General features: G+C 46.2%; 2 protein-coding genes and 1 long non-coding RNA gene across 5 annotated transcripts; 2 read left to right on the top strand and 1 right to left on the bottom strand.

Moving 5' to 3' along the window:
* Nucleotides 1-8,147, top strand: Hmx2 (H6 family homeobox 2). 2 transcript variants are annotated; one of them, XM_013021911.1, is made up of 3 exons: nt 2-81; nt 5,753-6,027; nt 6,949-8,147. In XM_013021911.1, the coding sequence occupies exons 2-3, from the start codon at nt 5,754-5,756 to the stop codon at nt 7,506-7,508; spliced, it is 834 nt and encodes a 277-aa protein (XP_012877365.1). In that variant the 5' UTR covers nt 2-81; nt 5,753; the 3' UTR covers nt 7,509-8,147. The 2 variants fall into 2 exon arrangements, 1 of the variants encoding a protein (XP_012877365.1); XR_001175256.1 differs by lacking the exon at nt 5,753-6,027 and having other exon boundaries at nt 1-81; nt 6,949-7,039.
* Nucleotides 8,148-11,629: 3,482 nt separating this feature from the next.
* On the top strand, nt 11,630-23,029 carry Bub3 (BUB3 mitotic checkpoint protein). 2 transcript variants are annotated; one of them, XM_013021949.1, is made up of 8 exons: nt 11,630-11,856; nt 12,301-12,495; nt 13,022-13,091; nt 14,979-15,130; nt 17,083-17,241; nt 19,684-19,861; nt 20,076-20,292; nt 22,519-23,029. In XM_013021949.1, the coding sequence occupies exons 2-8, from the start codon at nt 12,301-12,303 to the stop codon at nt 22,526-22,528; spliced, it is 981 nt and encodes a 326-aa protein (XP_012877403.1). In that variant the 5' UTR covers nt 11,630-11,856; the 3' UTR covers nt 22,529-23,029. The 2 variants fall into 2 exon arrangements, with proteins under 2 accessions (XP_012877403.1, XP_012877401.1); XM_013021947.1 differs by lacking the exon at nt 22,519-23,029 and adding an exon at nt 21,286-21,450.
* LOC105989764 lies at nt 17,835-18,410 on the bottom strand. Its single transcript, XR_001175258.1, has 2 exons — nt 17,986-18,410; nt 17,835-17,905 (listed from the first exon to the last, which is right to left on the bottom strand). It is a non-coding gene; the product is annotated as an uncharacterized LOC105989764 (long non-coding RNA).
* Nucleotides 23,030-26,895: the final 3,866 nt, after the last annotated feature.

Below are 26,895 nucleotides of genomic sequence, written 5' to 3'. Positions count from 1 at the left end.
GCCACGAAGAGAACTCCAGTGGGCCTGCTCTCCTGGCCTGAGAGCCTGGAAGTGGAGCCAGGAGAAGGAGGAGGTAAAAAGGTCTGTGGGATTTGCTTTCTTTTCTGTGGTCACCAGCTTGGCAAGTGAGATGGGGTGGAATGGATTCAAGGCTCTTTAGTCTGAAGACCAAATGCTTTTGGGGAGGCCTTTGGTGATGTCCAGCTCCCCAACTTACATCCATGTCTGTGGGCATGGGACACCTGAGCTCTCTGCCAGGGCTGCCTCGGGGCTGAGCCTTTGCTGGGTGGGACCCTAGTTGGTTCCAAGACCATTTTCCCCACTTCTCCAGGTGATCCATATCTCAGGGGTCCTCTTCCCATTAGAGAGATCTAAACAAACTCCACAGAGCTGCTAGGAAAAGGTCTCTCTACTGGGCCACACATCACCATCACCGGGTCCAGGGCAGAAGAACCTTGAGTTCCCCTGCTCATCACGGGCAGACCCTAGGGACAACGCCCCTTCCCTGAAGCATGGGTCCCTCCCCCTCCCCTTCCAGACACCTGCAAGGCTCCTCCCCTTGGCTTCCTGCCTATTTGCTGCCCCAAACCACACCGAGTCTGCAGTCCTTGCGGGATTCAGCATTGAGCCTGGTGTACTGGAAGTGTGCATGCCTGAATGTGCACCTGCGCGCAGAACAGAAGATGGTGACCTTTTGACCTACAAACAGGGAGAGGAGAGAGAAGCTAAAGAGCTTCCAGAGATAACTAGGTTGAGTGGACTTTGGAGTTCTGCCTGTGACTCCAAGTAGGATTTGGGTTGAGCTTTAGGCTGCATTTGTCTCCTGGTGTGTTTCTCCTGCCCACATACCTTCAAGGAGAACCCTGTAGATAGCTGCAGCCGAGAAATTAAGTTCCAGACTGCAACACATCATAGTCCTCCCCAGAAGCAGGGACTCCACCCCCTTCCACCCACACCATACTCTATACAGCCTCTTTAAAACATCAGGGCAGTTTTAGAGACCAGAAGCCAAGGACAGCTAGTGGCTGCAAAGTTCCTAAGAGTTTCGTGTTGGTTGTACTCGCCCAGATCCTTGGCGTAGCTGCCGCTGTAGGAAATGCGTCTTGGGGTTGGAAATGTCCAAAGTGTGGGTCTCCAAGGTTCTGAAAGAATTCCTCTGGGTTCTGGAGGCTGGAGAGGAAAAGGAGCTGAGGGAGATGTGTGGAGCTAGCTAGAGGGCTCAGGAGAGAGCCGGAAGAGAACACATTTTGCCCAACATTGAGGCCTTTGCAGTGAGGTGGACCTACCTGGTGTGCCTCACCCCAGCAGTCGTGTCTTAAAGAAATATAAAGAATCCCCATCTCCTGCCGCCCTTGCCCCCCTTGGTGATGGAGTGCACGCATCAGATTTTCATCAAAGTTCTATTAAGTGAAACATAGGTTGCAGGGCACCCTTTGATTGAAACAGTTTAAATTTTAATTGTGTTTTTAATTTGACATATAGTTGCAGAAAGGAATGACACTGCGTCGCCAAGGGGCGGTCGATTTTCTTAATTTCTCCCAGAGGAATTGATGAGTCTATCAGGCCACTAGATTGGAAACCCATTAAAGCTCTCTGGTTAGGCTGTTAATTGGAACTTGATGGATGTGGGAGGGGGCGGTGTTGGGCTTCGGCTATGCTGATCCAATCTTCATGACTTTCTGTTTTCCAATAAATTACACAATTCATTTTCCAGCCGCAGATTACATAAATTGTACACCTCTGGGGCTCTCTTTTTCAAATAGGGAGTCCTTTTCCCCAAAAGCCTATTGCACGATGTCATTTGCACCAAAGAACGAACAGCAGAGGCCCTTGAATGAAAATCGAAACATAATCAACGTTTATACTTAGAAAATTTATTGAGATCATTTTCTCTGGTATTTCCTTATTTTAAAGTTTGGACGCGCCATATATCATAATCCACTCGCGTAAAAGGGGGGGGCAGGCTGTGTTTAATATTTATCGAAGCTTGATTCCAAGATCAAACTTGTTTATGACTTCATCTGTCATTTGGAGGGAGCCTTCTTCCACTATTACCGGCTCAGCCAGCCTATTTCCCCACAGCCACAGAGCAGAGAGGATCAATTTTTATTAGGCTCCTTGGCAAGTTTGCTCTGGGCCGCTTTAATATTGAGCAGCGGCATAATCTTGGGACCTAAACTTGAAGCGTTCTCTCAGTCTCAAGAAGTTTATCATTCTTTGGAATCCAGTTATGCCTGATTTTTAGGAAGGTAGGAGGGGGTCACCCCCCCCCAAAGATTTAAGAAGGCCACCTGATAGAGTGTCAGCTACTGAATCGGTGAAGTAAGGAAGCATGGAGCTATTCTGAAGCTGGGGAGTGTTGCGGGGTGGTTTTAGGCTGCAGGATTAGCGTTGATGGTAGAGGGGCTGGGTGTCTGTGGATGGGGTTTTCCATAGGTTTCCTGGTCCTGAGATTGGTAGTTGCTCAGGCCCAGGAGGGTGCGTAAGGTCTCTGTGCTCTCCTGAAGTCTTGGAGCTCCCCAGATGTCCAAAATATGTGGTGTCAGTAGGAGAAGGTCAAGCCTTAACCTTCTAGGCCCTTCCCAGTGACTGCCATAGGTGCTTAGGACTGCAGGTGATCAATCAGTCAAGGGAAGCACAGCAAAGCTAGGACCCACAGCAACAGAGAACTGCCTTCCTGCCTGGGTCTTTGTGCCCACCACCCACTTCTTTGGTCGAGTGTAGCAGCAGCAGCAGTAGTGTAAGTGTATGAGAGTGCAACAGGGCTTATGCAAGCCATGTGCACTATGGCTTAAAGCATGAGGAGTGAGAGGGTTGAGACCCTCAGAGTGTGTGAGGACAGGCTGAAATCCTAGGCCAAATGGCTCCTTTAACTTCCCAATCCTGGGAACAGGAGCAGTAAGCTCATTTGTCTTCACAGGTGTCTGGTTTATAATCCTCCAGCCGGGTTCTTGGAGCTCTGGTCCTTCCTGCCCTACCCTCAATCACTTGCTGTTCTTGGGCCTAGGAACTGTTTCTCCTAGGTGGGTCTATCAGGCGGGGCTGAGGTCACTTCTTTGGGCTCTCTACCTCAGCCTTTCACCTGCCCCCAGCCCTCTCCTAACTGCTAGCATCTTCTGCCTTTTCCACAGCTCTTCTTCAGGCTCAGTGTCAACACCAGTCTTCTTCCCTTTACTCTGTGTAGAGATCTCAACAGTCTTGCTTTGCTCTGCCAGGATTGCCACTTTCCTCCTTGAGCCTCGATTTGCCTTGTCTGTACAATGGGAGTGAAGATCACATTTGCTGTGAGGATCAAAATTAAGAATGAGGCGCCCCTACTGGGACCCAAGTACTTCCTAGGTTAGAAATGTTTCTGCCAACTCTCTCCCCTTTGCACCCTGGCTCTGCTCCGCAGGTTGGCCTGGGTTCTAGTCCCCGAGACGACACCAGCTGAGGGGCGAGGGGGCTGCAAGAGGCCACAGGTTAGCGCGGGAGTTGGACCCTCCTTTCCTGGAATCTCTCCCTCTACCCCGTAACCGCGCCCCGCAGTGACCAGGCCCGGGGAGCCTGCGCTGGCATGGCGCAGGAGAGGACGCACAAATTGTATTTCAGCGCCGGGTCCTTCCGGGTTAATGAGCTGACACCATGATTAAAGCTGACCATTTGTAATGTGTCTCGACCCCACCGCCGAGCCCTGAAGAGGTTAATGTGGTGACGGAGGCCGGCACCTGCCCCTCGCCGGCCTCCCGGTCCCCGCCCCGCTCCCGGCTGCGCGGCCGACCCCTAATCAATTAGCCCATTAACGAGCCCTTGCAGGAGTTAAGTAGGCAGAGTTCTGCCAGGGGCAGGGCTACAGTCGGTAACTCACCGCGGCTAATGATATTATAAGCGCTTTACTCCATAACCCGGGAGCGGCGCGGGCTCCGAAGGAACGGCACCGTCACCGTGCGGAGTCCGGACGCGTGCGGGGCGCGGGGGCGGGGGCGGGGGGCAGAGTCCCCAGTCCCTGCTCACTCTTGGCTGCTTGCTTTTGCGGGTGCGCCTTCAGGGCAGGGCTCCGAGGGGCCCGAGGCCTCGGGGTGGGGGTGCAGGGGGTGCCTTCGTCTGGCTCCGTCCCCCCCAAAAGCTTGTGTGGGCAGCAGCCGCCCCCGCCCCGCCCCGAACCTTTCTCCAGTGCTGAGATGATTCTCGGGTCTGGAACGAACGATCTGGGAACTAAAGAAGCCAGAGGCAGGGGTTTGCAGGGAGCCCTGGGAGGGTCGGGGAGAAGCCGGTGAGCCGGGCCCGCCGGGGCCTCGGCGAGGCCGGCATTCCGCCCAGAGGGAACCGGAGCTCTCAACGTTCGACCGTCCGTGGCCACCCCGGCCACGTCTGAACGAAGCCCCATCCCCACAGCCCACGTCCCCTTCTCCTTTCCAGGACGAACTACTCCTCCTCCTCCTCCTCCTCCTCCCCTCCTCCTCTTCCTCCTCCTCTTCCTCTCCTCCTTCTCTTCTCCTCCTCCTCCTCCTCTTCTCCTCCTCCTCCTCCTATTTTCCTCCTCCTCCTCTTCTTCCTCCTATTTTCTCCTCCTCTTCCTCCTCCTTTTCTCCTCCTCCTCTTCCTCTTCCTCCTCCTTTTCTCCTCCGTCTTCTCCTCTTCTCCTTCTATTACTATTACTATTATTATTATTAGCAATCCTGACCCCTGCGATGCGTACCCAAAATGAAGTTCGCTGGTCGCCTGGCCAGGCGGACGGCTGGCCCGGGGTCAAGGTTTATTCAGGAAGTCCTGGCCTCGGCTGCCAGCGCTGGGTGGGTGATTTTTGCCCCCCCCCCCGTCCCAGTCGGCAGCTGAAGCGATCTTCACGATAGGGGAAGGGAGGGACGCCACCCGAGGGCAGAGAAGCTTCGAGGGAGACAGACCTGTGCGCGCCGACACGGTGGAAACGGAGGTGTCGGGCCTCGAACCGGGCGATCTTTGACTCGAGACCTTGTGGCCTGTGACAGGGGTGGGGGGCGCAGGCAGTGATGGGAGAGAGCGTCCGTCCGAGACCCAGGCTTTGAACGCACCCCACCCCACCCCACGCGGGCCGGTGACAGCCGTGCCTGTCCCACGGGGAGGGGGGGGCTGGTGAAGGACTCGGCGGGGTGGACAGCCAGGCGGAGCCCCTAGGAGGTGCCAGGTTCCGTGGGCTTTGGGGACGTGCGGGTGCACGATGCCCCAAGGCACGATGCGCCTTGTCCTTGGAGAGGCTGAGGTCCCAGGCACGGGCCCAGCCCAGGAATCCAAGCTGGCATGGGTGGAGCGCGTTCTGCCCAGATGTCCTCGGACCGACCGAGGCGACGCCCGCCGGGGTCTCGGGGCGCCGGGGAGCGGCGCCCGCCGTGCACGCCCGGCTGGGGCTTTTTTTCTTTTGAAAAATTCCGGGGCCGCTCGGCGGCGCTGCGATTGGCCGCGTTTGGGGAGGGGGGAACCTCTATGCAAATGAGGCCGCGCCGCCCCCCCCCGCGCCCGCCCGGGCCCCGCGAGCCACCCCGCGGCGGGGAAGGGGCGTCCACACCCGGCGGGGCGGGCTCACCTGGAGCCGCGCGGGCGGCGAGCCCCGCGCGTCCGTCTGTCCCGCGCCCGCGCGTGTCCCCCGCACGGAAGGGACGCCGCGCCAGGCTCGCAGCCCCCTCCCTCCCCCACCCCCCACCCCGGACTCTCCCCGCCCCTCCCCTGCCCGCCCGCCCGCCCGCAGCGTCTTCTCTAAAGGGAGTTCTTGGTTTCCTCCGATTTCTTATGAACCCAGGATGGGAAGCAAGGAAGATGTGGGCAAGGGGTGTCCGGCGGCCGGCGGCGGCGTCTCCAGCTTCACCATCCAGTCCATCCTGGGCGGGGGCCCCACCGAGGCACCGCGGGAGCCCGCCGGCTGGCCGGCCAGGAAGCGCAGCCTGTCGGTGTCCTCGGAGGAGGAGGAGCCGGACGACGGCTGGAAGGCGCCCGCTTGCTTCTGCCCAGACCCGCACGGCCCCAAGGAGCCAGGCCCCAAGCACCACCACCCCCCTATTCCTTTTCCTTGCCTGGGTAAGGATCGCACGCCGCCAGCCGGGCCGCCCGAGGGGAGCGAGGCTGCGCGGCCCCCGCCCAGGCCCCTGTGCCAGGTCCCGTCGGTCACGGCTGCAGTCGCTGGGGGTCCCGGGCCGAGGGGAAGGAAGGGGGCGCGCGTGCCCCAGGGCCTCCTAGGCCCGGCAGGCGCTCGGGCAGGAAGGGGAGGGGTGGAGGGAGACACAGACCCCGCACAGCTGGGGCCTTTGGGGAGGAGGGGTCGGGCTGGAGAGGGCGAGTGGACCGCCGCGGACTGGGCCCGGGGCGGGCGGGGCCCACGGCTCAGGCCCCTGATCCCCCGTTTTGCACACGGAATACTTTCGTGCGGGACACGCGCGGTCTGCGAGTGAGGTCTGCGCGTTGCGTCTGTGCCGCAGCGTCTTTCCCTTCTTCTCCTGTCTCCTCGAAACAAGTAGCAGCACTCTACCGTGATTGACAGTGCTGTGTCTCAGAGTCCTCTTACCTCGGATGAAGTCCTTAGGCTGAGATTGGCGAACAAACGGCCCGTGAAAGGATGCCACCCCTATAAGGCTGGAGGAGGCAAAACCCCCACGGGTTCGGATGGCTGTTACTGGTGCCCCCACCCCCAGGCCTCTTCCACCTGCTGCTGCCTTTAATAAAGGTGGAGGCACGGGGAGGGGTGGGTCCCAGCATCTGGGAATCTCTAGGTCCCTCTTCCGTTGCTTTGGAAAGGCCAGGGAGGGGGGGCGGCATTTGGTTGGCATCTGGATGCTAGAGAGAGGAGGGCAAGGAGAGGTTTGGTAAAGCAAAAAAAAAGAAAAAGGGAAAAAGCGGGCCCGGCGTTGCAGGCGTCTGTTCCTCTCCTAAGCCTCCATTCGAGCCGGGGAGCTCCGGGGCTCTTTTAACTCCAAGGCCTTCCCGTCTGCTCTGCTTCCCTAGGTCCCCCCAAGGGCGGCGGCGGCGGCGCGGGGCCCGCGGGCTCGGATCGCACGCCTTTCCTGTCTCCTTCGCACCCGGACTTTAAGGAAGAGAAAGAGCGGCTGTTGCCGGCGGGTTCGCCCTCGCCCGGGCCCGAGCGGCCCCGGGACGGCGCGGCCGCCGAGCGGCAGGCGGGCGCGGCCAAGAAGAAGACGCGCACGGTGTTCTCGCGTAGCCAGGTGTACCAGCTCGAGTCCACCTTCGACATGAAGCGCTACCTGAGCAGCTCGGAGCGCGCCTGCCTGGCCTCCAGCCTGCAGCTCACCGAGACCCAGGTCAAGACTTGGTTCCAGAACCGCCGCAACAAGTGGAAGCGGCAGCTCTCGGCCGAGCTGGAAGCGGCCAACATGGCGCACGCGTCGGCACAGACTCTGGTGGGCATGCCGCTGGTGTTCCGGGACAGCTCGCTGCTGCGCGTGCCCGTGCCGCGCTCCCTCGCCTTCCCCGCGCCCCTCTACTACCCGGGCAGCAACCTCTCGGCCTTACCGCTCTACAACCTCTACAACAAGCTGGACTACTGACTCGCCCCGCGGGCGCCCGCTCCCCGTGCGCCCCGCCGCCGCTTCCAGCTGCCCTCCCTCTCCACCCCTGCCTGCCGCTGATCCGGGCGGGCGGGGAGAGGGGAGACGGGGGCGGGGGCGGGCGCGGGCTGCACCTGTCCACGGTGCTCCGGAGCCAAGCGGCATGTTTCCAGAAATCTTAAGAAATACACCATGTGTATTCGTTAATTTACCTCTTATTTATGGCCTCTGCCCTGCTTTGTTGGTTTGTGTTTGTGTCGGGTATTTATCCACAGGCCTCGTGCCAGATCGCCTGCTTTCTACCCAAAACCAAACCGAGACGCGCGGGGGAAACCCATTCTGCACAGGGGTGTTTTCTAGAGGTGCGGCGAGAAAGCGAGTTTGCCCCCCCCCCCGATCGGCTTTGGCTACTAGAGGGCCAAAGAATCAGACGAACATCAAGTTAACCAGACATACCCCTTCTCCCCTCCACGCGTACAGCGGCTTGTCTGTAACCCCGCCAGGCCTTCTGCCTGGCCGGGCCCTCGGGAGTGGGGAGGGGGGGCTTTGGACGCCGATCTGACCGTCTCTTTTCGTTTCCTTCCTCCTGAGGATGGGGAGGGGCGAGATAGAGTTCGGATCTGTAAATATTTTTAAAGAGAAAAGAAAATAAACACATTTTAAACATCTTTGCTAACTCTGGAGGGGTCGATTGCCCTTCATGACAACGCACAGGAGGTGTTCAACGCGCTTTTTTGGTGCTTTTTGGTGGCAGAGTGTGCCGGTATTTCTTAAAGGTCGGGTTCTGGTGTTGCTGGTGGCCGGGGTTAAAGCAGTGCTCCACGTCGCTCACTGGGGAGGGAGGATGGCAGGTAGCTGGGGCCTGCTCTCCCCTACCCTTCCAGGGCCCGCGAAGGATCGTGGCGCGGGCTGGGGCGCGCGCTCTGGGTGCCATCCAGACTTAGACTCGCGCCAGGAAAGACGAAGGCGGGGAACAGGCCTGGCTGCTGAAGCTGCCGCCTTCCAAGTGAGCCGGGTGGGGACGCGAAAAACGTCTCTCCCCCGGCGCTGGGCTCGCTGGGGGGTTGGCTCGAAGCCCGCTGCGCCACGACGCGGCCCCGGCTGGGCCTGCGCCTCCTCCGCTCCTCCCGCGCTGGGCGAGCAGCGAGCGCGGCGACCGGCGCGTTTCTCCGGCAGCGCTGCCCAACCGGCTCGCAGCCACGCACCAGCTCCCAGCGACACAGTTGCGCGGGAAGTGACCGTGGACAGGAAACGAAAGGCGCTTCTTTGGTGGCTAAGTCTGCATTGGGAGAGTCTGATCACGCCATCGCTTTTTTTTCTGCATCGAATCCTGAAGCCAGCGGGGCGAAGGCGCCCTGGGACGGGCAGTGGCTAGACACGCCCGCAGCTTTGACAGGGCTGAGAGCGCAGGTGAGGGCTTCTCTGGGGTTAGGCTGGAGGAGCCACCTGTTATTTATTGTAAGGCGTCGGAAATGAGCAGCTGAGCCGGGCAGAGGCGAGTGGTTCGCACCACGTGGGGCGAACGCCGCTCACCCCGCTCCGGTGCAAGCCTGGTCACAGGGGCTGCAGCTGCGGCAGCGCCCGGGACCGATCTCAGTCTTTAGATGGGAGACAGACTGGTCTCTTGAAGCCAGCATCGAGATTATCTGAATTTTATGGTGATATGCTGACAGAGAGAGCCCTAGGACGCGCTTTGAGAAACTACACTATTATTTTGGGTGGGAAGACGGGAAAGTGGTGTGGTCCATTTATTTCTGATTTATTGTATACCTATATTTTATTTCCCTGAAGTTCTCTCACTCCTCTAAGGTTATTATTCGAGCATTTCTGGAGAAACGCTCAAATTACTCCAGAGAAACTTCTTGTATAGGAATGCTTCACTCCTATCAGTTTTTATTTTGGGGCCCGTATTTTAGTAGATTATCGTTTGATCACTTTTTTTTGAGGGGGAGGTGCCAGTACTGGAGCTTGAACTCAGGGCTTGGACAATATCCTTAGCCTTTTTGCTCAAGGCTAGCACTCCACTTAAGTAAGCCATAGCTCCACTTCTGGCTTTTGGTTTGGGGTGGGGGTTAATTAATTGGAGATAAGAGTTTCAAGGACTAGCCTGCCTGGGTTGTCTTCCAATGGTCATCCTCAGATCTCAGCCCCCTGAGTGACTAGAATTAGAGGCAGGAGCCATAGTGTATGGCTTGATGTGTGTGTGTGTGTGTGTGTGTTCTGGGGCTTGAATGCAGAGCTTGCATGCTGTCCCTGAGCTTCTGTGCTCCAGTCTTGTGCTCTACCACATTTAGCCACAGCTCTATTTCCATGTTTGGGGCAGTTAATTGGAGAAAGGAGTCTCAAGGACTTTCCTGCCCCTGCTGGCTTTAAACTGTGATCCTCAGATCTCAGCCTCCCAAGTAACTAGGATTGCAGCTGTGAGCCACCAGCTTGATGATGATGAATAGTATGGGGTCGCATATTCTCTTGAGGCTTCCTTCTCTTATAGGAAGTGTTTTCCTCTAATCATCATAAGCCCTTAATTGTAGAGTGAGTTTACCCTTAACACTTAGGAATTGACCCCTTTCCAGTTCATCGTATGTAGCGATTTTACCGTTTTTACTAGCCCAGTAATTAGCAGTCATTGGTGATATAACAGTGCAATTAGTTTCTCGGAATGTCTCTCTCTTACAGGTAACTATTACATACACGAACACACACAACTTTGTATTTAAAATGTTGTTCAAGACTCCCATTGTTGCTAGATTTCCTATCTCAAGCCCATCAATTCATTTGAATAATCAGCGAAGTCATCGGTCTCCCTTCAGCCTCTAAACTAGATTTAAAAGATTGACGTTTCTTAAAACTGAAATCGAGTCTGGCTGCAACTACATGCCCAGAGGGACCTGAATCATACACACACTGGATAATGAAATACATTTAGATTTTATTAACGGGTAATTTATGCTTAGAATCTCGAAACACTAATGCAATTAAACAACTGGGAAAGAGAACAAAATAAGTCAGGAGATAAAATTATTTAGCTAAAGTTAGAATGGAAATAGGGCACTGCGTTTAAAATTTTTGAACTTTGTCATTAACGTTTCACACCAATGCAATAAGCACAAGGGTTGCTTTGTGTATGTTTATTGTCTAGAGTCAGAAGAGGTGCATCCAACTCATAGTGTGTCAGTGTCTAATAATGTTTTCTTTTTAATATACCTCAAGATTTAAATACTTTAATCCTATCAGTTGCCTCCCACTACAAACAAAATCACATAATGACTGCCTCTAAAATAGACAGAGAAAAAGAGATTACATCATGGAGTTCAAAGGGTAAATTTGTCACTAAATTCTAGTGATTTGGTATTGCTTTTCTTTCACGGAGTAAAAAATTTCTCATTATTGAAGTAGCTTTCTTGATTCTCCTTTTTCTGGGGGATTCTAGAAACAGAAAATGCTGGCATGGTGGTACTGAGAGGCTTATTGCTGTCACTTTAGGATGTGGAGATGCATATATCTCTGTAAGAATCTACTTGGTCTTTAAACCACTGCAGAATATTTGTTTCTTCATGGAGTTCTTTCCAAGGGCTGGTTTAATCAAATGTATCTCCCCAGAGCCTCTCACCAGGCCTGGAATAGGGTGGTGTGGAGAGTTAAGTACGAGTTTCTATAAGGTCAGTAGAACTTAAGACAATGGGAAACGCGATGCCCCGAATCTTTGGCGCAAACTCCAAAAGTGAGAAAAGAAATGAGGCAAATAGTGCAGTGAACAAGAACAAATATTTTTCTTTCAATAGTTAAGTTTTTTGGTTCACTTCTCAGATGTATGCCCGCCCAGAGGAGAGAAGAATTTAGTCTTAGCAAACGGTTGTGTCTGAGTCACTGAGGGCAGGGTGCCATGAACAGAACTGGGAAAAAGAAAACAAAAACAATAAACACCCCATCTTTCCCTCTAACTATTCAGAAGACAAGCAGGGTGGTGGCCCCAGGGAGACTACATCTCCCAGCTCACTGAGCGCGGGCGTGGGAGGGAGCGAGTCCCGCCTCAACGCGAAGCACCCTGGGAGTTGTAGTTTTGTAATCGCTCTAGGGTCTCACGGTCGCAAGGCGAAACCACGTGATCAGAAAAGCCAGGATTTCCCTTTGAGCCGGAACAGAAAGACTGCGACGACTGATTCAGACAGTAGAACGGACCAATTGGCTTCCTGGAGTGAGCCGTTGGCGTTTGAAATCAGCCAATGGCAGGCCCGTACCGGAGTTTCCTCTCCGCCTCCTTCGCCCGGCCCGAGTGCGTTCGGAGGGAAGCCAGGAGGCGGCTGCAGCGGCTGGAGATTTGAGACGCTACTTCAGCGGGGAGCCCAAGGTAGGCGCGCGCGGCGGCGGGGCGCAGTAGCGGACTCTCCGCGGACCCCGGTCTGCAGCCGGGGACGGGGGGCTGTCCGCCGGGACCGCGTCTCGCTTCCATCCTCTTTCGAGAGCGTTTGGGGCCGCGAGCTCCGGTGGCGGGGAGGAGGCGGGCCGTGGCCGCCGGGGTTAGCGGGCGGGCGATGCGGGCCGGGCGGGTCGGGGTGGGAACGCGCTGGGCCGGGCCGGGCCGGGGCAGGTTGGGGCGGGGCGCGGGGGGAGCGGGACCGGGACCGGACGGCGCGGGGCGGGACTTGACCGTGGCGGGCTTCGGCCTGCGCAGGCGCAGACCTCGTTGGACTCGCTCAGGCTCCCCCACCCCCCAGCCCCAGCCTGCGTGCCCCGCCTGTCCCTCGATCCCTAGTCCCTGGGGCGACGCTGACTGGTCATTTGTTGTGCGTAGATGACAGGTTCTAACGAGTTCAAGCTGAACCAGCCGCCCGAGGATGGCATCTCCTCGGTGAAGTTCAGCCCCAACACCTCCCAGTTTCTGCTGGTCTCGTCCTGGGACACGTCGGTGCGCCTCTACGATGTGCCCGCCAACTCCATGCGACTCAAGTACCAGCACACCGGCGCCGTGCTGGACTGCGCCTTCTACGTAGGTGGCTTCCGTGTCTGCCCCCGCCTTACACGGTGTGAGCCTGGGCCGAGCAGGCTCGGGTGGGAGGCCGCTTAGGGGAACTCAATGGGACAGCTCTTTAGATGTTCTGGAACGCCTGTCTTGGACCAGGTGCCAACTCAGTCTGTTTGGTCTGGATTTTGCATTGGGGAGATGCAAGCTTTTATCGGATGCTTTCGGGTTTCAAGAATAGGCATAGGTCAACTTTCTAGACATGGGGTAATGGTACTTGAAATTTGCAGCAAGACCAATTTGACTTCCATGTTAAAAACAACTTCTGGAAGAAATGGCTGTTTAAGTGCTGGCTGATCGGTGTAAAACAGCCAAATCGCTATTGTGACTACATGCCTACTGGTTTTTTTCAGTCTATTCTTTTGTTTATTTACAAAGATGGTTGGTTATTCGATACCCTGAGTTTCATGAACAGTTGGCTGCAGAAATAGAGTTTTGACATACTATCTAAAGCTATGTAACTTTTAAATGTTTCATAACTTTAACTTTGTAGGATCCAACACATGCGTGGAGTGGAGGATTGGATCATCAGTTGAAAATGCATGATTTAAATACTGATCAAGGTAAAGTGGCAACTTTTTTTAAAAAAATCAGATTTTTGTTACTAGGTATTATAAGTGTTTACTTAGAGACAATATTAGTTGAATTGCTTAGTTACTAAGGTGCTTAGGGGGAATTCTTGTGGTTGAATTCTGGGCCTTTTTGTTTAAATTATAATCATTCAGTGTACCAGAAAACATTGTACATGTGTTGTGTACCAGAAAACATTGTACATATGTTTTTGCAGTAAAATCAACATTCTAAGTGTTTTAAAGAAAATGATGGGTGTTTGTCTTTAGACATGGATAGAGTCTTGTAGTGGTTTATGATTCATTATGGTTTTCCAAAACAGGTTGAATGTTTTAAGGTTGTCTTTTTAGAAGCTAGTTTAAATTGGAGGAGGAAAGTCCTCCAAAAAGAAATCACCCACAACATAGTAATTATGTTCATATTAGTCTTGCTTGTGTACTTATCAGTGGAATTTGTTTCATCTCATTAGAGGCCCAGATATAAAATGACTGGCCCAGTTTGTTTGTTTGTTTTTATCACATTGAGGTAGAGATGGGAATGGAACTCATATGTACACTGAGTGCTCTGAACTGTTGTTTATCCTACATTAGACATAGATACTCTTAAAGGAGATGCCAGGTCACAGATAACTACACATAAGGTAGAGTTGAACAATGGGAGAATAGATGGAAGATGGCACAAAGTGCCCAGTCAGCAGAGGCTTTTGCATAGAGGTACTTCCCTATGTAACTTAACTGCCTAGATGTGGTTTGGCTTGCCAGTAACTTACCTTTTATAATAAATTATCTTTTAGGTTTAATTATTAATAAATTTAAATATTTAATAAATTTAAATAATTAAATTATCTTTTAGGTTTATTCAAAAGTTTAGGAAATAATATAATTATAAATTGTAGCTTAAGAGAACTGTTACTTATATGAAGACCATTTCAAACTTCATGAGATAACTTTTGTTTCTTGTGTCAATGTTATACTGTTAAAAAGTTACATTATTAAGACTCAGAACTTCTTTATGCATGCATGTATGCATGCCTGGGAATTGAATCCAGTGTTTTGAAAGTGCTCTAGTCTTAAGCTGTATTCCCTAGCCCTGTTCATTCATTTGTGTATCCTTAGATTACATGGGTTTTGGCATATTGGCAATAATTAACTAAATAAATGGGATATTGTAAAGGTTGAAACTGGTAGGAAGTAAATTATGCATTATAAATTTGACCTACTGTGAAAAACCAAGTGGAATAATTGAGACAATTTATTTGGGCTTGAGTACATTGAATTGAAAGACTAAATAATTGAAACCAAACATGAGCAATTAAAAGTCACATCAGAAAGGGACTTTCATGCAAAAGCCTCTGCCCATCTCTAATAGTCCTGTAACCACATAAATAACTTGCTTTCTGGTTTTTTTCCCTTAGTTATCATTAGCTTAATGTTTAAGAGAGCTGAGAGTTGCAAAGATACAGGAGACCAGAGTTCTTTCTCTGCACATTTATTATTATTCAACAGGTATTCTTGAACACCTGGCATGTATTGAGTCTTGCACGAGATATAAGCAGAGAGAGATTAAACAAGATTCTTGGTGAGAAAATCTAGAATCAGTGAAGAAATTAGCAGACATGCCATCATTTTAATGCAATTAGAAATTCAAGGTAGTCTTTGGTAATACGTTATGTTAGTGAATCAAACTATGAAGTGTAAGTGAATAGAGAGGAAAGGATAACTTCTTGTAGTCATGGAGAGACTTCTGTATGCAGACATTTCTGTGGAGTCGAATGAGACATCATAGTTGAATATTCCTTTAGTTTGTTAAGTTGAAGAATCTTTGTTTAATTGAGATAATAAAGCCAGGTGTTACTTATTTTTTTTCTCTTTTTCCTATAGAAAATCTTGTTGGAACTCATGATGCCCCTATCAGATGTGTTGAATACTGTCCGGAAGTGAATGTGATGGTTACTGGAAGTTGGGATCAAACAGTTAAATTGTGGGATCCCAGAACTCCTTGTAATGCTGGAACCTTCTCTCAACCTGAAAAGGTAAGATTTTTATATTCATAGACTGTTGAGGGTGAAATTGGTTATTGTTTCATGCTAAGTGAAAAGGTTGTATGATCTGAAGCTTTAACTGTTCTCATATATATATATATATATATGTATTTTGTATGTTTCTATGTGTGTATATATATACATATGTGTGTGTGTGTGTGTGTGTGTGCGCGCGCGCGCGCATGCTGATCAATGTAGTTTGGAGGCCTTTTGTATTATTCTAACCTTTTGATCTGTGTGAGGAAAGTGAGAATTCTAACTATTCTTATCATACTTTATCAGATGGTAGTTAATTTTAAAGATCAATGATTTTAGCAGTTTAAAAATGTTTCCTTGGTGTAAATATGCTATTCAGTTCCTGTTAGCCATCATTATATACAGTAGTGCATCCAAAGAGCCATTATTTTTGTCACATCACAGTCGGATCTACTCCTGGCAAGACCTTTGTTCAGAATAAAATAATTGCATTGTTTCTAGTTTTGATTTATGGTTGTATGTAACATGTTAAGAACTGTGATAAATTGCTGACAGAATATCATATAATGGACAGCCACACTGAATCAAGCTGCTTATTGGTTCAGCAAGGTTCATTATGTCACTTTTTTTAATACTTTCTTTGATAAATGTATATACCTAGTCAGTAGCATGACAGTAGTTTCCTTTGATTTATGATCAGTGGGGATAGAAAGCACCATTAGAAGCTTGTGTGTCACCTGTATAGTAGAGATTTAAGGTAAAATTTTTGATATGATTGTACCATTATAAATTGATCTTTCTGGATTCTGTTTTGAACTTTGATACTTCATACATCTTAGGTTAATTTTCATTTTTCATAAAACATTTTGTTCTCTGATAAGAGTATGCAAATATGCAAACATTAAATATTTCCTATCTTAATTCTCATTTTTTTTTTAGTCACCTTATTTACTAAATTGTAAGTCAAACTGTAGGGTCTGCTGTTGTGACATTTCATTATTACCTAAGTTTTTTTTTTTTTTGCCAATGATTTAAAGTTGGCATGCTAGTGATTATTAATGTTATGGTGTAATTGCTAAGTGTTAAGCGATTACTTACCATATCATAGAGCATCTATATTTTTAATAGCAATTCTTCAAAGTTGGAAATATTGGGTTAGATTACAGATGTTTGTTAAAAGAAAATAATAACCTTGGTTATGACCTTAGGTCAAGATTTTGTTTTATAATTTAATCAGGAAAAATTTGGTACCTCTTGTCTCCAAATATTATCTAAAATTAGCCACCAAATGCTTGCGGGTAAACTTGTTATTTAATATCAAGTAGTTTTTGTGGAAGTTTAAGTATTTCCCTATAAGGGGCTAAAGTGCTTAAAATTTTTTTTTTCCCTAAAGATGAACTTGTGTCTTAAATACTGAGTGTGATGGCCTCAGATGTGGTTAGCCTTGCTGTATGCCATTGTCACCCTCTTTCTGGTGTTGAGCTTGTGCCACCAAGAGCAACTAAAGTGCTTGTTAAGGATAGTGCCTTCCTGCCTCTCAGAAAAGCTGGGAGTTACAGAATGAAATCTGCTTCCCAAAGGTGGTCTCATAGAAAAAAGTAATTATTTTGTGTAAAGTAAGAGGTTATTTAAAGGGGTCTTGAATTTTATGGTTTTGCTGTCTCATTTTGAGTTTTCCCCTTTCATGTCTCTAAGTGAAATGAGGAAGCTGGGAAATTTTTATTTTTTAATAAAGAGCATTAAGTCTTTAAAGTACTTCTGTGGACTTAATTAGAACATATTTTATATGATGCTTAGTGAAGTGTTAAGAATATTGCGGGCTTGCTATTTTGTGTGAGTGATTTCACACAGTATCTAACATTGGTACCTGTGTTTTCTTAGGGTTTTATGATTAAATGGACTTTGTGGTCAAAATGCCGCTTTCAGGATATAGATGAATTGTAGCACCTTTTGATCTCTCCTAAAAGGTGTATACCCTCTCAGTGTCTGGAGACCGGCTGATTGTGGGTACAGCAGGCCGCCGAGTGCTGGTGTGGGACTTACGGAACATGGGCTATGTGCAGCAGCGCAGGGAGTCCAGCCTGAAATACCAGACACGATGTATCCGGGCCTTCCCAAACAAGCAGGTACTGATCTCGTATTCAGTGATTTGACCATTACCTTTAGAGCTTTTTTTGTGTGCTGGTCCTGGTGCTTGAACTCAGGGCCTGGATGCTATCCCTGAGCTTTTTTGCTGAAGATTAGTGCTCTGACACTGGAGCCACTGGTCTTCATCTACTTTTGTAGGTATTTCAGCTTGAAAACTTAGAAACCCCCATGCATGATGCAAAGGAGTGGCATTGATCAAGGTGAATTGTACTCATAATTGGTATCCTGAGTTTGATCTCTGTATATTACTTGAAGATGATGAAAAAATACAAATACAAATCAAACTTAGACATCAGTGAATTGAATCTGGAAGTTCAGGTTAACAGAATTTGCTGTTTTTCTTTCCCTTTTGGAACAGCAGGGTTTTCCTTTGTAGCCCAGGCTGTCCTGGATCTCGTGATCCTCCTCCCTTAGCCACCCAAATGATGGGATTACAGGTGTGTACAGCCACACATACCTGGCTTTTTTTTTTTCCTTGGTTTTTGTAACCGTGATACTCATAGATTTCGTTTCTCAATTATAGAATTAGATGCAATGCTCCTCACAATACTGGTGGGGTTTTTTTTTTTTTTTTGTTTGATTTTTGGTGGTATTAGGGTTTTGAACTCAGGGCCTCAATTTACTAGTTAAGCACTCTGCCATCTGAACCATGCTCTCTGATTTTTGGTGGTATTAGGGTTTTGAACTCAGGGCCTCGATTTACTAGTTAAGCACTCTGCCACTTGAGCCATGCTCTCAGCTCTTTTTGGCTTTTGTTATTTTTCAGTAGTGTCTTGACTTTTTGCTAACTGCCAGCCTTAGACTTTGATGCCTCCTACCCTAGGCCTCTTGAAAGCTAGGATTACAGTCATGGGCACAGACATGTCCCACGCTACCTGGCTTGTTAGTTGAGATAGATTCTTGCTAAGTTTTTGCAACTAGTTTTGGGCTGACTTTGGAACCACTATCCTCTGGATCTCTACTTCACTAGTACTGGGATTATAGGGCGACCTGCAGAGTCCAACTGAGACTGCCTCTAGGATCTGCGGAGTGACTCTCCTATCATCACTTAATGAGATTAACTTGTTCTTTATTCTTTAGGGAGCTCACTTCTCACCTGGTCCTTAAAGTTGTAAGGGGACCTGGTTGAGGGGTCAGTGGTGATAAGAGTTTCGTAAGGGGAAAAATCATTCTAAACAGCAGGTATGTTTGTAATCATGGCTCCTCTCTGGGCCCTTTGCCTCAGAAGTCTAGTACCTTAGTGTGTCAGTGTAGCTTAAGTGATAAAGCATTGGCCCTGGGTTCAACTCCTAGTACTACAAAGAAAACCCCCAAACCATAAACAACAACAATTTTTAATTTAAAGGAAATGGTACATTACCATTGAAGATAAAGAATTAAGTGAAATTTAAAGAGACTTAAATGTGATTAAAATATGCTTATGTTACATAAAGTGTTTGTATGTTTTTATATCTGAAGTTTTCTGTGGATCTACCTTTACTTTATAATGGGAGTTTAGGGTTTTCCTGAATTCTTTTCCTATAAGTAAATTAGGGATAAACTTTATCTTGAAGATATAAAACATTTCTTATTTAGCATGTTATTTCTCTTGTTTTTATAACATGTTGCCATTTCAGGGAAGTATAAGGAAAGGCTTGAAGTGATAAAAGGCTTGAAGTGATAAGCCTCTGGGGCTTGAACTTAGTACTGCCCCTTCGCTCTTTAATTCAAGGCTCACGCTCTACCACCTAAGATGGCTGCACTTCTGGCCTTTGCTGGTTAATTGAAGATACGAATCTCATGAACTTTGCTGCTCAGCAGGCTTTGAACCTTGATCCTCTGATCTCAGCCTCCTAAGTAGCCAGGAGTAAGCCACCAATACCTAGTTGTAAACCATTTTCGACTGTTTCTGATTTTTTTTATTTTTTCCAAACCTGACTAGCTATAGTAAATGTAGGAGGTAGAGCGCCTGAGATGGAAGACTGGTGTTTTGGTCGATTTGGATTATTGATGCTCCCAGTGAAGGAAACACAGTTCTTACAGTTAGAGATGTAGAAGCCATTGAATGTAGACTATATTTTAACTGAGGGAACAAATTTGAATCTTCTTCTAGACAGGAAACAAGATACTAAAATACTTCGATTTCCTTATTTTGGTTTGATAAAAGAAGTTGACATTTTTGATTGCAGTTTGCTTGATAGTCAGAGAAAGCAAGTGCTGATAGCCGGAGAAAGCAAGTGCTGATAGCCTTCTTTCTTAGAAATTCACCATAGATATTCTTCATGTTCTATAGAATTGCCATAATTATGACAGTACAGCTTAAGTAGTTCGTTGTAATTTTCATCTCTGAAATATCTTTATTATAGATTAAATTTGGGAACTAGTTCCTTATTTTGGAAGCTACATTTTACCATCTGTGTCCTTCGGTTCCTACTTGACAGGGTTATGTATTAAGCTCTATTGAAGGCCGAGTGGCAGTTGAGTATTTGGACCCCAGCCCTGAGGTACAGAAGAAGAAGTATGCCTTCAAATGTCACAGACTAAAAGAAAATAATATTGAGCAGATTTACCCAGTCAATGCTATTTCTTTTCACAATATCCACAATACATTTGCCACAGGTAAAGTATGGTGTGCTAATAACTTATATCTAATTATTAAGGCAGAATTATTTAAAGAATTTGTGTTTTCAAAATGTTTATGGCAGATACCCTAGTATAGTACTTCTTGGGGGGAAATTAACTTCAGTGACCTTAAAAATTAGCTGTTTGTTGGGATGTTTCTTATTGTGTCTGGATTTAAGAATCATTTTAACTCTTTTGAAATGACTTCTAGGTGGCTCTGATGGGTTTGTAAATATTTGGGATCCATTTAACAAAAAGCGACTGTGCCAGTTCCATCGGTACCCCACCAGCATCGCATCACTTGCCTTCAGCAATGATGGGACCATGCTTGCCATAGCATCATCATATATGTATGAAATGGATGACACAGAACATCCTGAAGATGGTATCTTCATTCGCCAAGTGACAGATGCTGAAACAAAACCCAAGTGAGTATGCTTCACCTGTATTTGAGCCTTTTCTTGCATTCAACCCAGGATTTATTAATTTTTCTAAATTCATGAATAGCATTGTTGATGCCTGCTTGATATTACAGCTGACTGTAGGGCTGGAGTTGATTTTATCTTGTTCTCCCAAGCTTTCAATATCCGTAGGTTGATAGACGTCTGATGGATAAAATTGTGCCTAGTTGTTTTGTAGAGAAGAATGTCAAGCTCTCATTCTTCTTGAATAGGCTCTATTATTTGAATCTCTGCAGTTATTACTAGCTCATTGCTTCAAAATTAAGTTGAGGAATTCAAGAATAATTTATTTTGGTAAATTCTATTTAAGATATTTAGGAGTTTGAACTGCCAAAAATCTTTCCTCTCCACGAAGGTTGTTTCTATAACATTTACACAGAATGAATGACCTTCAGGTCTTATTGGAAACCCAGAGTTACATGGCCTTGCCTAGAATAGTAAATTTACTTCAGTTTGAAGTTTTCATAGATGTCTCTGACTTTAGGTTGGAACTATTGAATGAGAATAATAATTTTTTTTTTTTTGCTACCAGACTCTCAAAAGCTTTTTTACTTACTTATCTCTACTGAGCTTATGAGAGGATTGTTAGGCATGTGTTAAATCATAATAGCCCTACCCGAGTGACTTTGTCCTGCTCGCTGTCTCCCTGTCCCCGAGGTCCTGGAAGAAGGTTATCAATGCTTATGGAATATAGGAATGTTTTCAAGGTCCTGTATTTTCTGAAATAAAATGAATATGACACCCTTGCTAAATTTGTTGAGTTCTAGGCAAGAGGCAGAATGTTCAGTATTTAGTATCATATGCTTTTATAGGACTAAATTGAGAAAAGCTTTCGATTGTAAAGTCTATTGGATAAAGAACTGTTTGCATTTAATCTGTCACTTTTGTGTCTTCTATCCTGGCTGGCCATTTTGATCTCATGCTGTTCTTTTTTTTTTTTTTTTTCTTTTGAACTTGTAGGTCACCATGTACTTGACAAGATTTCATTTATTTAAATGCCGTGTTGATAATAAAACAATTTGTATTCCCCAACAGTGGATTTATTGTTATTTACAAAGAAACCAGAGAAATAATACTTTTAAGATAAGAATCTGAAAATAATGAAAAAGAGGTTTTTATTGATTTTTTTTTTTAAACTTATTAACAACTCCCTTAAGTGCATGAGATGGTTTGATGGTTTGCTGCATTAAAGGTATTTGGGCAAATAAAAATTTAAGGGCAGTGACTGCATTTTTGAGAATAAGTTTTGACTTTGGTTTTTGTTTCCGCTGTGGTGGTAAATGTTTGTAAATAAAAACAAGTAATAAAAATCCTTTTGCATTCTTTCTGGACCTTAAATGGGGGAGGAAAAGACTCTTGAGCCATTTATTTCTTTTGCTGGTTATGGTTGCTAATTCAAAGCTGCTTCAGACTGCTTCATGAGGAGGTTAATCTACAATTAAACAGTATTTCCTCTTGGCTGTCCATCATTCTCTGAAGCAGATGGTTCATCATTTCCTGGGCTGTTAAACAAAGCGAGGTTAAGGTTAGACTCCTGGGAATCAGCTAGTTTTCAATCTTATTAGGGTGCAGAAGGAAAACTAATAAGAAAACCTCCTAACATCATTTTGGGACTGTAAACAATTATTTATTAGCAAACAATTGATCCCAGAAGAGCAAATTGTTTGAGTCAGTAATGAGCTGAGAAAAGACAGAGCATATCTGTGTATTTGGAAAAATAATTGTAACGTAATTGCAGTACATTTAGACAGGCATCTATTTGGACCTGTTTCTATCTATAAATGAATTTTTGGAAACATTAATGAGGTTTACATATTACTCTGACATTTATATAGTTCTCTTGTCCATTTCAGTTGTCCAGCCGCTGGTGATTAAGGTTAAAAAGAAAAAAAAATGATAGTGAGAATGAAATTCATTTCAATGTAATGCCTTAAAGCAGAGCATGAGCTTAGCCTGGCGTATTCCAAGTAGTTCCAGTTAGTATTCTAACCTTTCATAGTTAGATATTTGACAACTTCTTTATTTTTAATTTGTATTACTTGTAAGTATATGCCTCTGAGTAGGACTTAATTCTTTACTGCATTGTATTTTTTAGGAATTCTTTTGATAACAAAGAAAGGGTCTTATAAGTTTTTCAGTGAAACCCTGTCAAAATCTGAACCAATCTTTTGAAATGTATTTTCTTCATTTCAGGTCCACCTAATCATCTCGTGAAAGTGGTTTCTCTATGGAAAGCTTTGTTTGCTTCCTACAAACACATGCTTATCCGATCCCTAAGGGATGACAGTCATTGTGGATATGTTATTTAGTATGTGGATTTCTCTGTTTTCTATATGTGTACTCTTTACTACCTTGTTCAGGGTGGTGAGTTTGTCCCTGTGCATAGTCTGAAGAAATTTCCTTTCCTGCCCCTAGGCAAGTCTAGTTGCTGTCAATGAGTGGTTTGAGCTTTTTTGTAGCAGAATCTAGACCTGTTATTTTCCTGCTGTCTAATAAATCAGATCCTGAGCCCTCCTGTTGGATTTTTAAATATTGGTAATTAATGTAATTTACTACATAAAAAGGCTTTTGTAAAACACACTGTTCATCAGGGGCAGATTGAGGATGACATTTTACCTTGAAGTCCACTCTGCCTTATTTAATTATGTATGCTCTGATGTATGTTGGTGATACAGTGGTGAATAAAGTGATCTGTTGGAATTCAGCCATTTCCTGCGTGCCCCCTCTGTGGATCAGCAGGGTTTTTGAGCCAACTATGCAGCTTCTCAGGACAGCCACAGACCTACTGTGGCAGCCTCTGGGTGCCTTTTGGCATGATGCTCTCCTAGCAGTGCCAGTTCCATAGAGCTCGTGTAGCTCTTACGTCCCTGTGCTGGTGAAATCATCTTCATGCAGAGAGCCAAATGACAGGCCCTTCTGGACTTATCCATCAAATGCTAAATCAGAGTGAAGCCCTTGGGATGGTAAATAATGTAATAGCCAGGGACTAACTGATGATATTGGTTCTTTGTTGTGATTATGTGCTTTTAAAAGTCATAACCACTTGGTTTGAGAACAGCATAAATTTGTTGTATAACAAAGGTAATTAGTATGGTACTTTTAAAGGTGACCAAATTAAAACCATGCTGTGGACCTGTCTCTGAGTTTGTGTTGGGGAGCTTTTTTGGTGGTTCTATCTAGATGTCCTCTTGTCTCTTGAAACTAAGTATGCCTCCTTGCCTGCCCTGAGTACTACTTAGCTGGCTCTCCCTTATAAGTGCCTGTTTATTTTTATAGAACCTTTCTCCCTAATTACTCAGGGATGCTAACTCATTTCATTGGTGTTTTCATCTATTCTTTTAGTGTCTCTTCTGTTAATCTTTCATTTCTTTCTACTGCTACTGTTTTTTGGTTTCTTTGAATAGTGCAGCTTCCAGTCTTTGCCTTTAGTCTTTTGTCTTACAGAGTAGTGACTTTCAAGCATGTAATCTGTGACCCAAGTAAAAAAATAACATTTTGGAGCTACAGTTTAGAGCACAAGCCATATATAACTGACAAGGGTGCATAAAACATTACTTGCCCTTTCCACATGTGATATGTATGGTGTGTATGTATTTTCTTTCTGTTTTTTAAGCTCCTTTTCAATGTTGGTTATACTAACTCAACTGATTTTACCAACAAATGTGTTGATGTATGCAGTTGGGAGAAACTGGATTTTTTTTGGGGGGGGGTTTGTTTTTTAATATACTATCATGCATGGATACTGGTGGCTCAGGCCTGTGATCCTAGCTACTTAGGAGGCAAGATTTGATGATTAGTGATTTGAAACCAGCTCCAGCAGGAAAGTCCATGAGACTCTACCTGTAACCACCAATAAGCCTGAAGTGGAGCTGTGGCTCAAATTGTAGAACCACTTAGCCTTGAGCAAAAAACAGCTCAAGTACATGGCTCCAGGCCCTGAGTTCAGGCCCCACAAGCAACATAAAGCTGTCATGCCATATTTGGAAGCTACTCTTCCCATTCTCATAGTAACCCTTTATTAACTTGCTAGGTCAAGGTCTTGTGATCCTTGGGAAGGAATTGTAACTGAGTTGTTTTCAGAATGGGGCTGCCCTTCATGTTGATGGGATGAGACAGTGATAATGTTTCTGAAGCCAGACTGTCTGGTTTTGATTTTGTTACCCTTTAAACTCTAGTGTTGGCTAAGGCATTTCCATGTTCAAGAATAGGATTCTATCTATGGTCAAACAATGTTGGCTTCCTTCTGTCTGAAACTCAGTGTGCATTAGCCTCCTGAGAGCTTGGTGAATTCTAGTAGTAAAGACATCCTTGCAAGTTTGTTTGACTCTGTGCTCCCAGATTGCTTTTATCCCAGGTCCACTCTGCAACTCTTGTACTATACCACTGACTGCCCTTGGGAATCTTAACTTGTTCCAGTCCCAGAAAACACTTGCACTCTGGTAGCGTGCGTGCTAGAGAGCTTGCTTCTCTGTAGTTGTTAATACTCACTGGGATATCTAGACCTCACATTCTGCTCAGATGTTCCCTCTTTCTAGGTTATTCTTTCAGGTTTTTTACTCTTGGAAGATCCTGGTCAAAATCTCTGCATTTCACAAACAAGTGTGCCCTTTTTCAAAATGCATATGAAGCACCTTTTAGCAATTACCTGTGTGCATCTAGCTCATGTTTACATTAGGAATAGGGATGACAGTGTTTTGTATATTCTGGCGCAGGAATGTGTGCCATTTTAATGTTGCTGAATGGTATAAACAGTCCCTTTTTCAAAATAATATATAACTGAAATACAGATACTCAAATGTGCTAGGTGTGACCTCTGGATTTATTATAAAATGGATATGGGGGCTGGGAAGGTGGCTCAGTGGTAGTGTGCTTGCCTTGCATGCATGAGGCCCTGCGTTCCATTCCTCAGCACCACATAAGCAAAAAAGCTGGAAGTGTCTTTGTGGCTCAAGTGGTGGAGTGCTAGCCTTGAGCTGAAGAGCTGAGGGATGGTGTTCAGGCCCCACTACCAATCCCCCCCCCCCAAAAAAAAAATTGGATGCAATAGTTTTGGAGAAATTTAGGTAACAATCTAAAACTTATTCTATGTCATCAGAATCTCTAATGGTAGGTAACATTCTTTTTAGCATAATTGACAATTATATATTTATATATACAAACCTTACATTTACACAAAAAATATAATGTGATGTTTTGATGTATTTATACATTGCAGACAGATTGCATTGTAAGTCAGGCTCTGGTGGCTCATGCCTGTAATCCTAGCTGCTTAATAGGCTGAGATCTGAAGATTGTGGTTTGAAGCCAGACTGGGCAGGAGAATCTGTGATACTCATTTCAATTAACCACCAGAAAAAAAAAGTGGGAAGTGGAGGTGTGGCTCAAGCACTAACCTTGAGCAAAAAAGCCAACGGCCCAGGCTCTGAGTTCAAGCCCAACTACCTACACACATACACGCAAATATTACCAGTGGGTTAATGTATCTATCACTGCATAGTTACTGGGTATAGTACTTAAGGTATACTTAGTTTCAGTTGTATACTTGTCACCATGTTGCCCTTTCGGTTTCTACAGTTTAGTCATCTCAGGAAATACCTACTTTTACCATTTTGTTATATATCCTTCAGAATATATATTTTTTTATTTCTCCATGAATAAATATTTTTGTTAACCACCCATGAAAATACCTGAGTGGATGAATTAGAAGATTTTGTTTGGCAGTACTAGGAATTGAACTCAGAGCCTTATACTTGCTAAGCAGGTGTGATAATCATTTAAGCCACACCTAGTACTTTTGCTTAATAATCTTTCAGGTAGGGTTTTCCCCTAGAACCACAGCTGAGACTGAAGTCCTCTGATCTATGCTTCCTCTGCAACTGGCAACACAGGCCATGTACCATCAAGCTTGGCTTGTTCAATAAGATGGGCCCTCACTAACTGTCCTCTAGCTTCATCCCCATTTTAAATAAGACTGGGCACATTTGAGTCCACATTATTCCCCCTCATGTCATTCCTTCTTTTTACTTAAGTACTGTGTCTATACTTTGTATGCACAATTTGTATCCTCATGCAGTCCATGTTTTGAAAATTTGAAAGTTGGCTTATATGGTTAACATTCATCCCAGAATGACCTGTCCATATTCACTATCAGGTGTAGATGATAAGGTTTGGTAAAGGTGTATAGACTTCTACACAGAAGACATAGCAGCAAGGTTGTATGATAGAATAGCTAAGCTGAGAGCCTTTTCTAGATCAGCCCCCATTACGAGAGGAATGAGGATGATCTATCCCTACCACTACTTGCTGGATCTTTCAAAGGTAAAAATAGCTAACCAAATCAAAGTTCTTACTCTGTCCCCTGGAAAAATGTGTGCATATGTTAATCATACCCCGTAAGTTAGATATATTAGACTACCTGTGCTGTCATTTAGGAAGCAAACACAGCTGTAGTTTTCATGGTTCTCCCTTTGACTTTCCCACCTTAGTCTTTGAAATGTCTCTGGGTAACCCATCTTTCACTTGGGGAAATACTGACTTAAGCTATTAGGCGTAGTTAGAGCAGTTTCCTTT

This window comes from Dipodomys ordii, unplaced genomic scaffold, assembly GCF_000151885.1.
Source record: "Dipodomys ordii isolate 6190 unplaced genomic scaffold, Dord_2.0 Scaffold58, whole genome shotgun sequence".
Classification (NCBI taxonomy): domain Eukaryota; kingdom Metazoa; phylum Chordata; class Mammalia; order Rodentia; family Heteromyidae; genus Dipodomys; species Dipodomys ordii.
The sequence above is the reverse complement of the archived record's forward strand: the minus strand, read 5'-3'. Positions and strand labels throughout refer to the sequence as shown.

Bases quoted from the DNA above. Each gene is read 5' to 3' on its own strand.
- Hmx2 (XM_013021911.1), top strand. From the start codon at position 5,754: ATGGGAAGCAAGGAAGATGTGGGCAAGGGGTGTCCGGCGGCCGGCGGC. The intron at 6,028-6,948 runs GTAAGGATCGCA...CTGCTTCCCTAG, and splicing joins TATTCCTTTTCCTTGCCTGG to GTCCCCCCAAGGGCGGCGGC.
- Bub3 (XM_013021947.1), top strand. From the start codon at position 12,301: ATGACAGGTTCTAACGAGTTCAAGCTGAACCAGCCGCCCGAGGATGGC. The intron at 13,092-14,978 runs GTAAAGTGGCAA...TTTTTCCTATAG, and splicing joins TGATTTAAATACTGATCAAG to AAAATCTTGTTGGAACTCAT. The intron at 17,242-19,683 runs GTACTGATCTCG...CCTACTTGACAG, and splicing joins GGGCCTTCCCAAACAAGCAG to GGTTATGTATTAAGCTCTAT.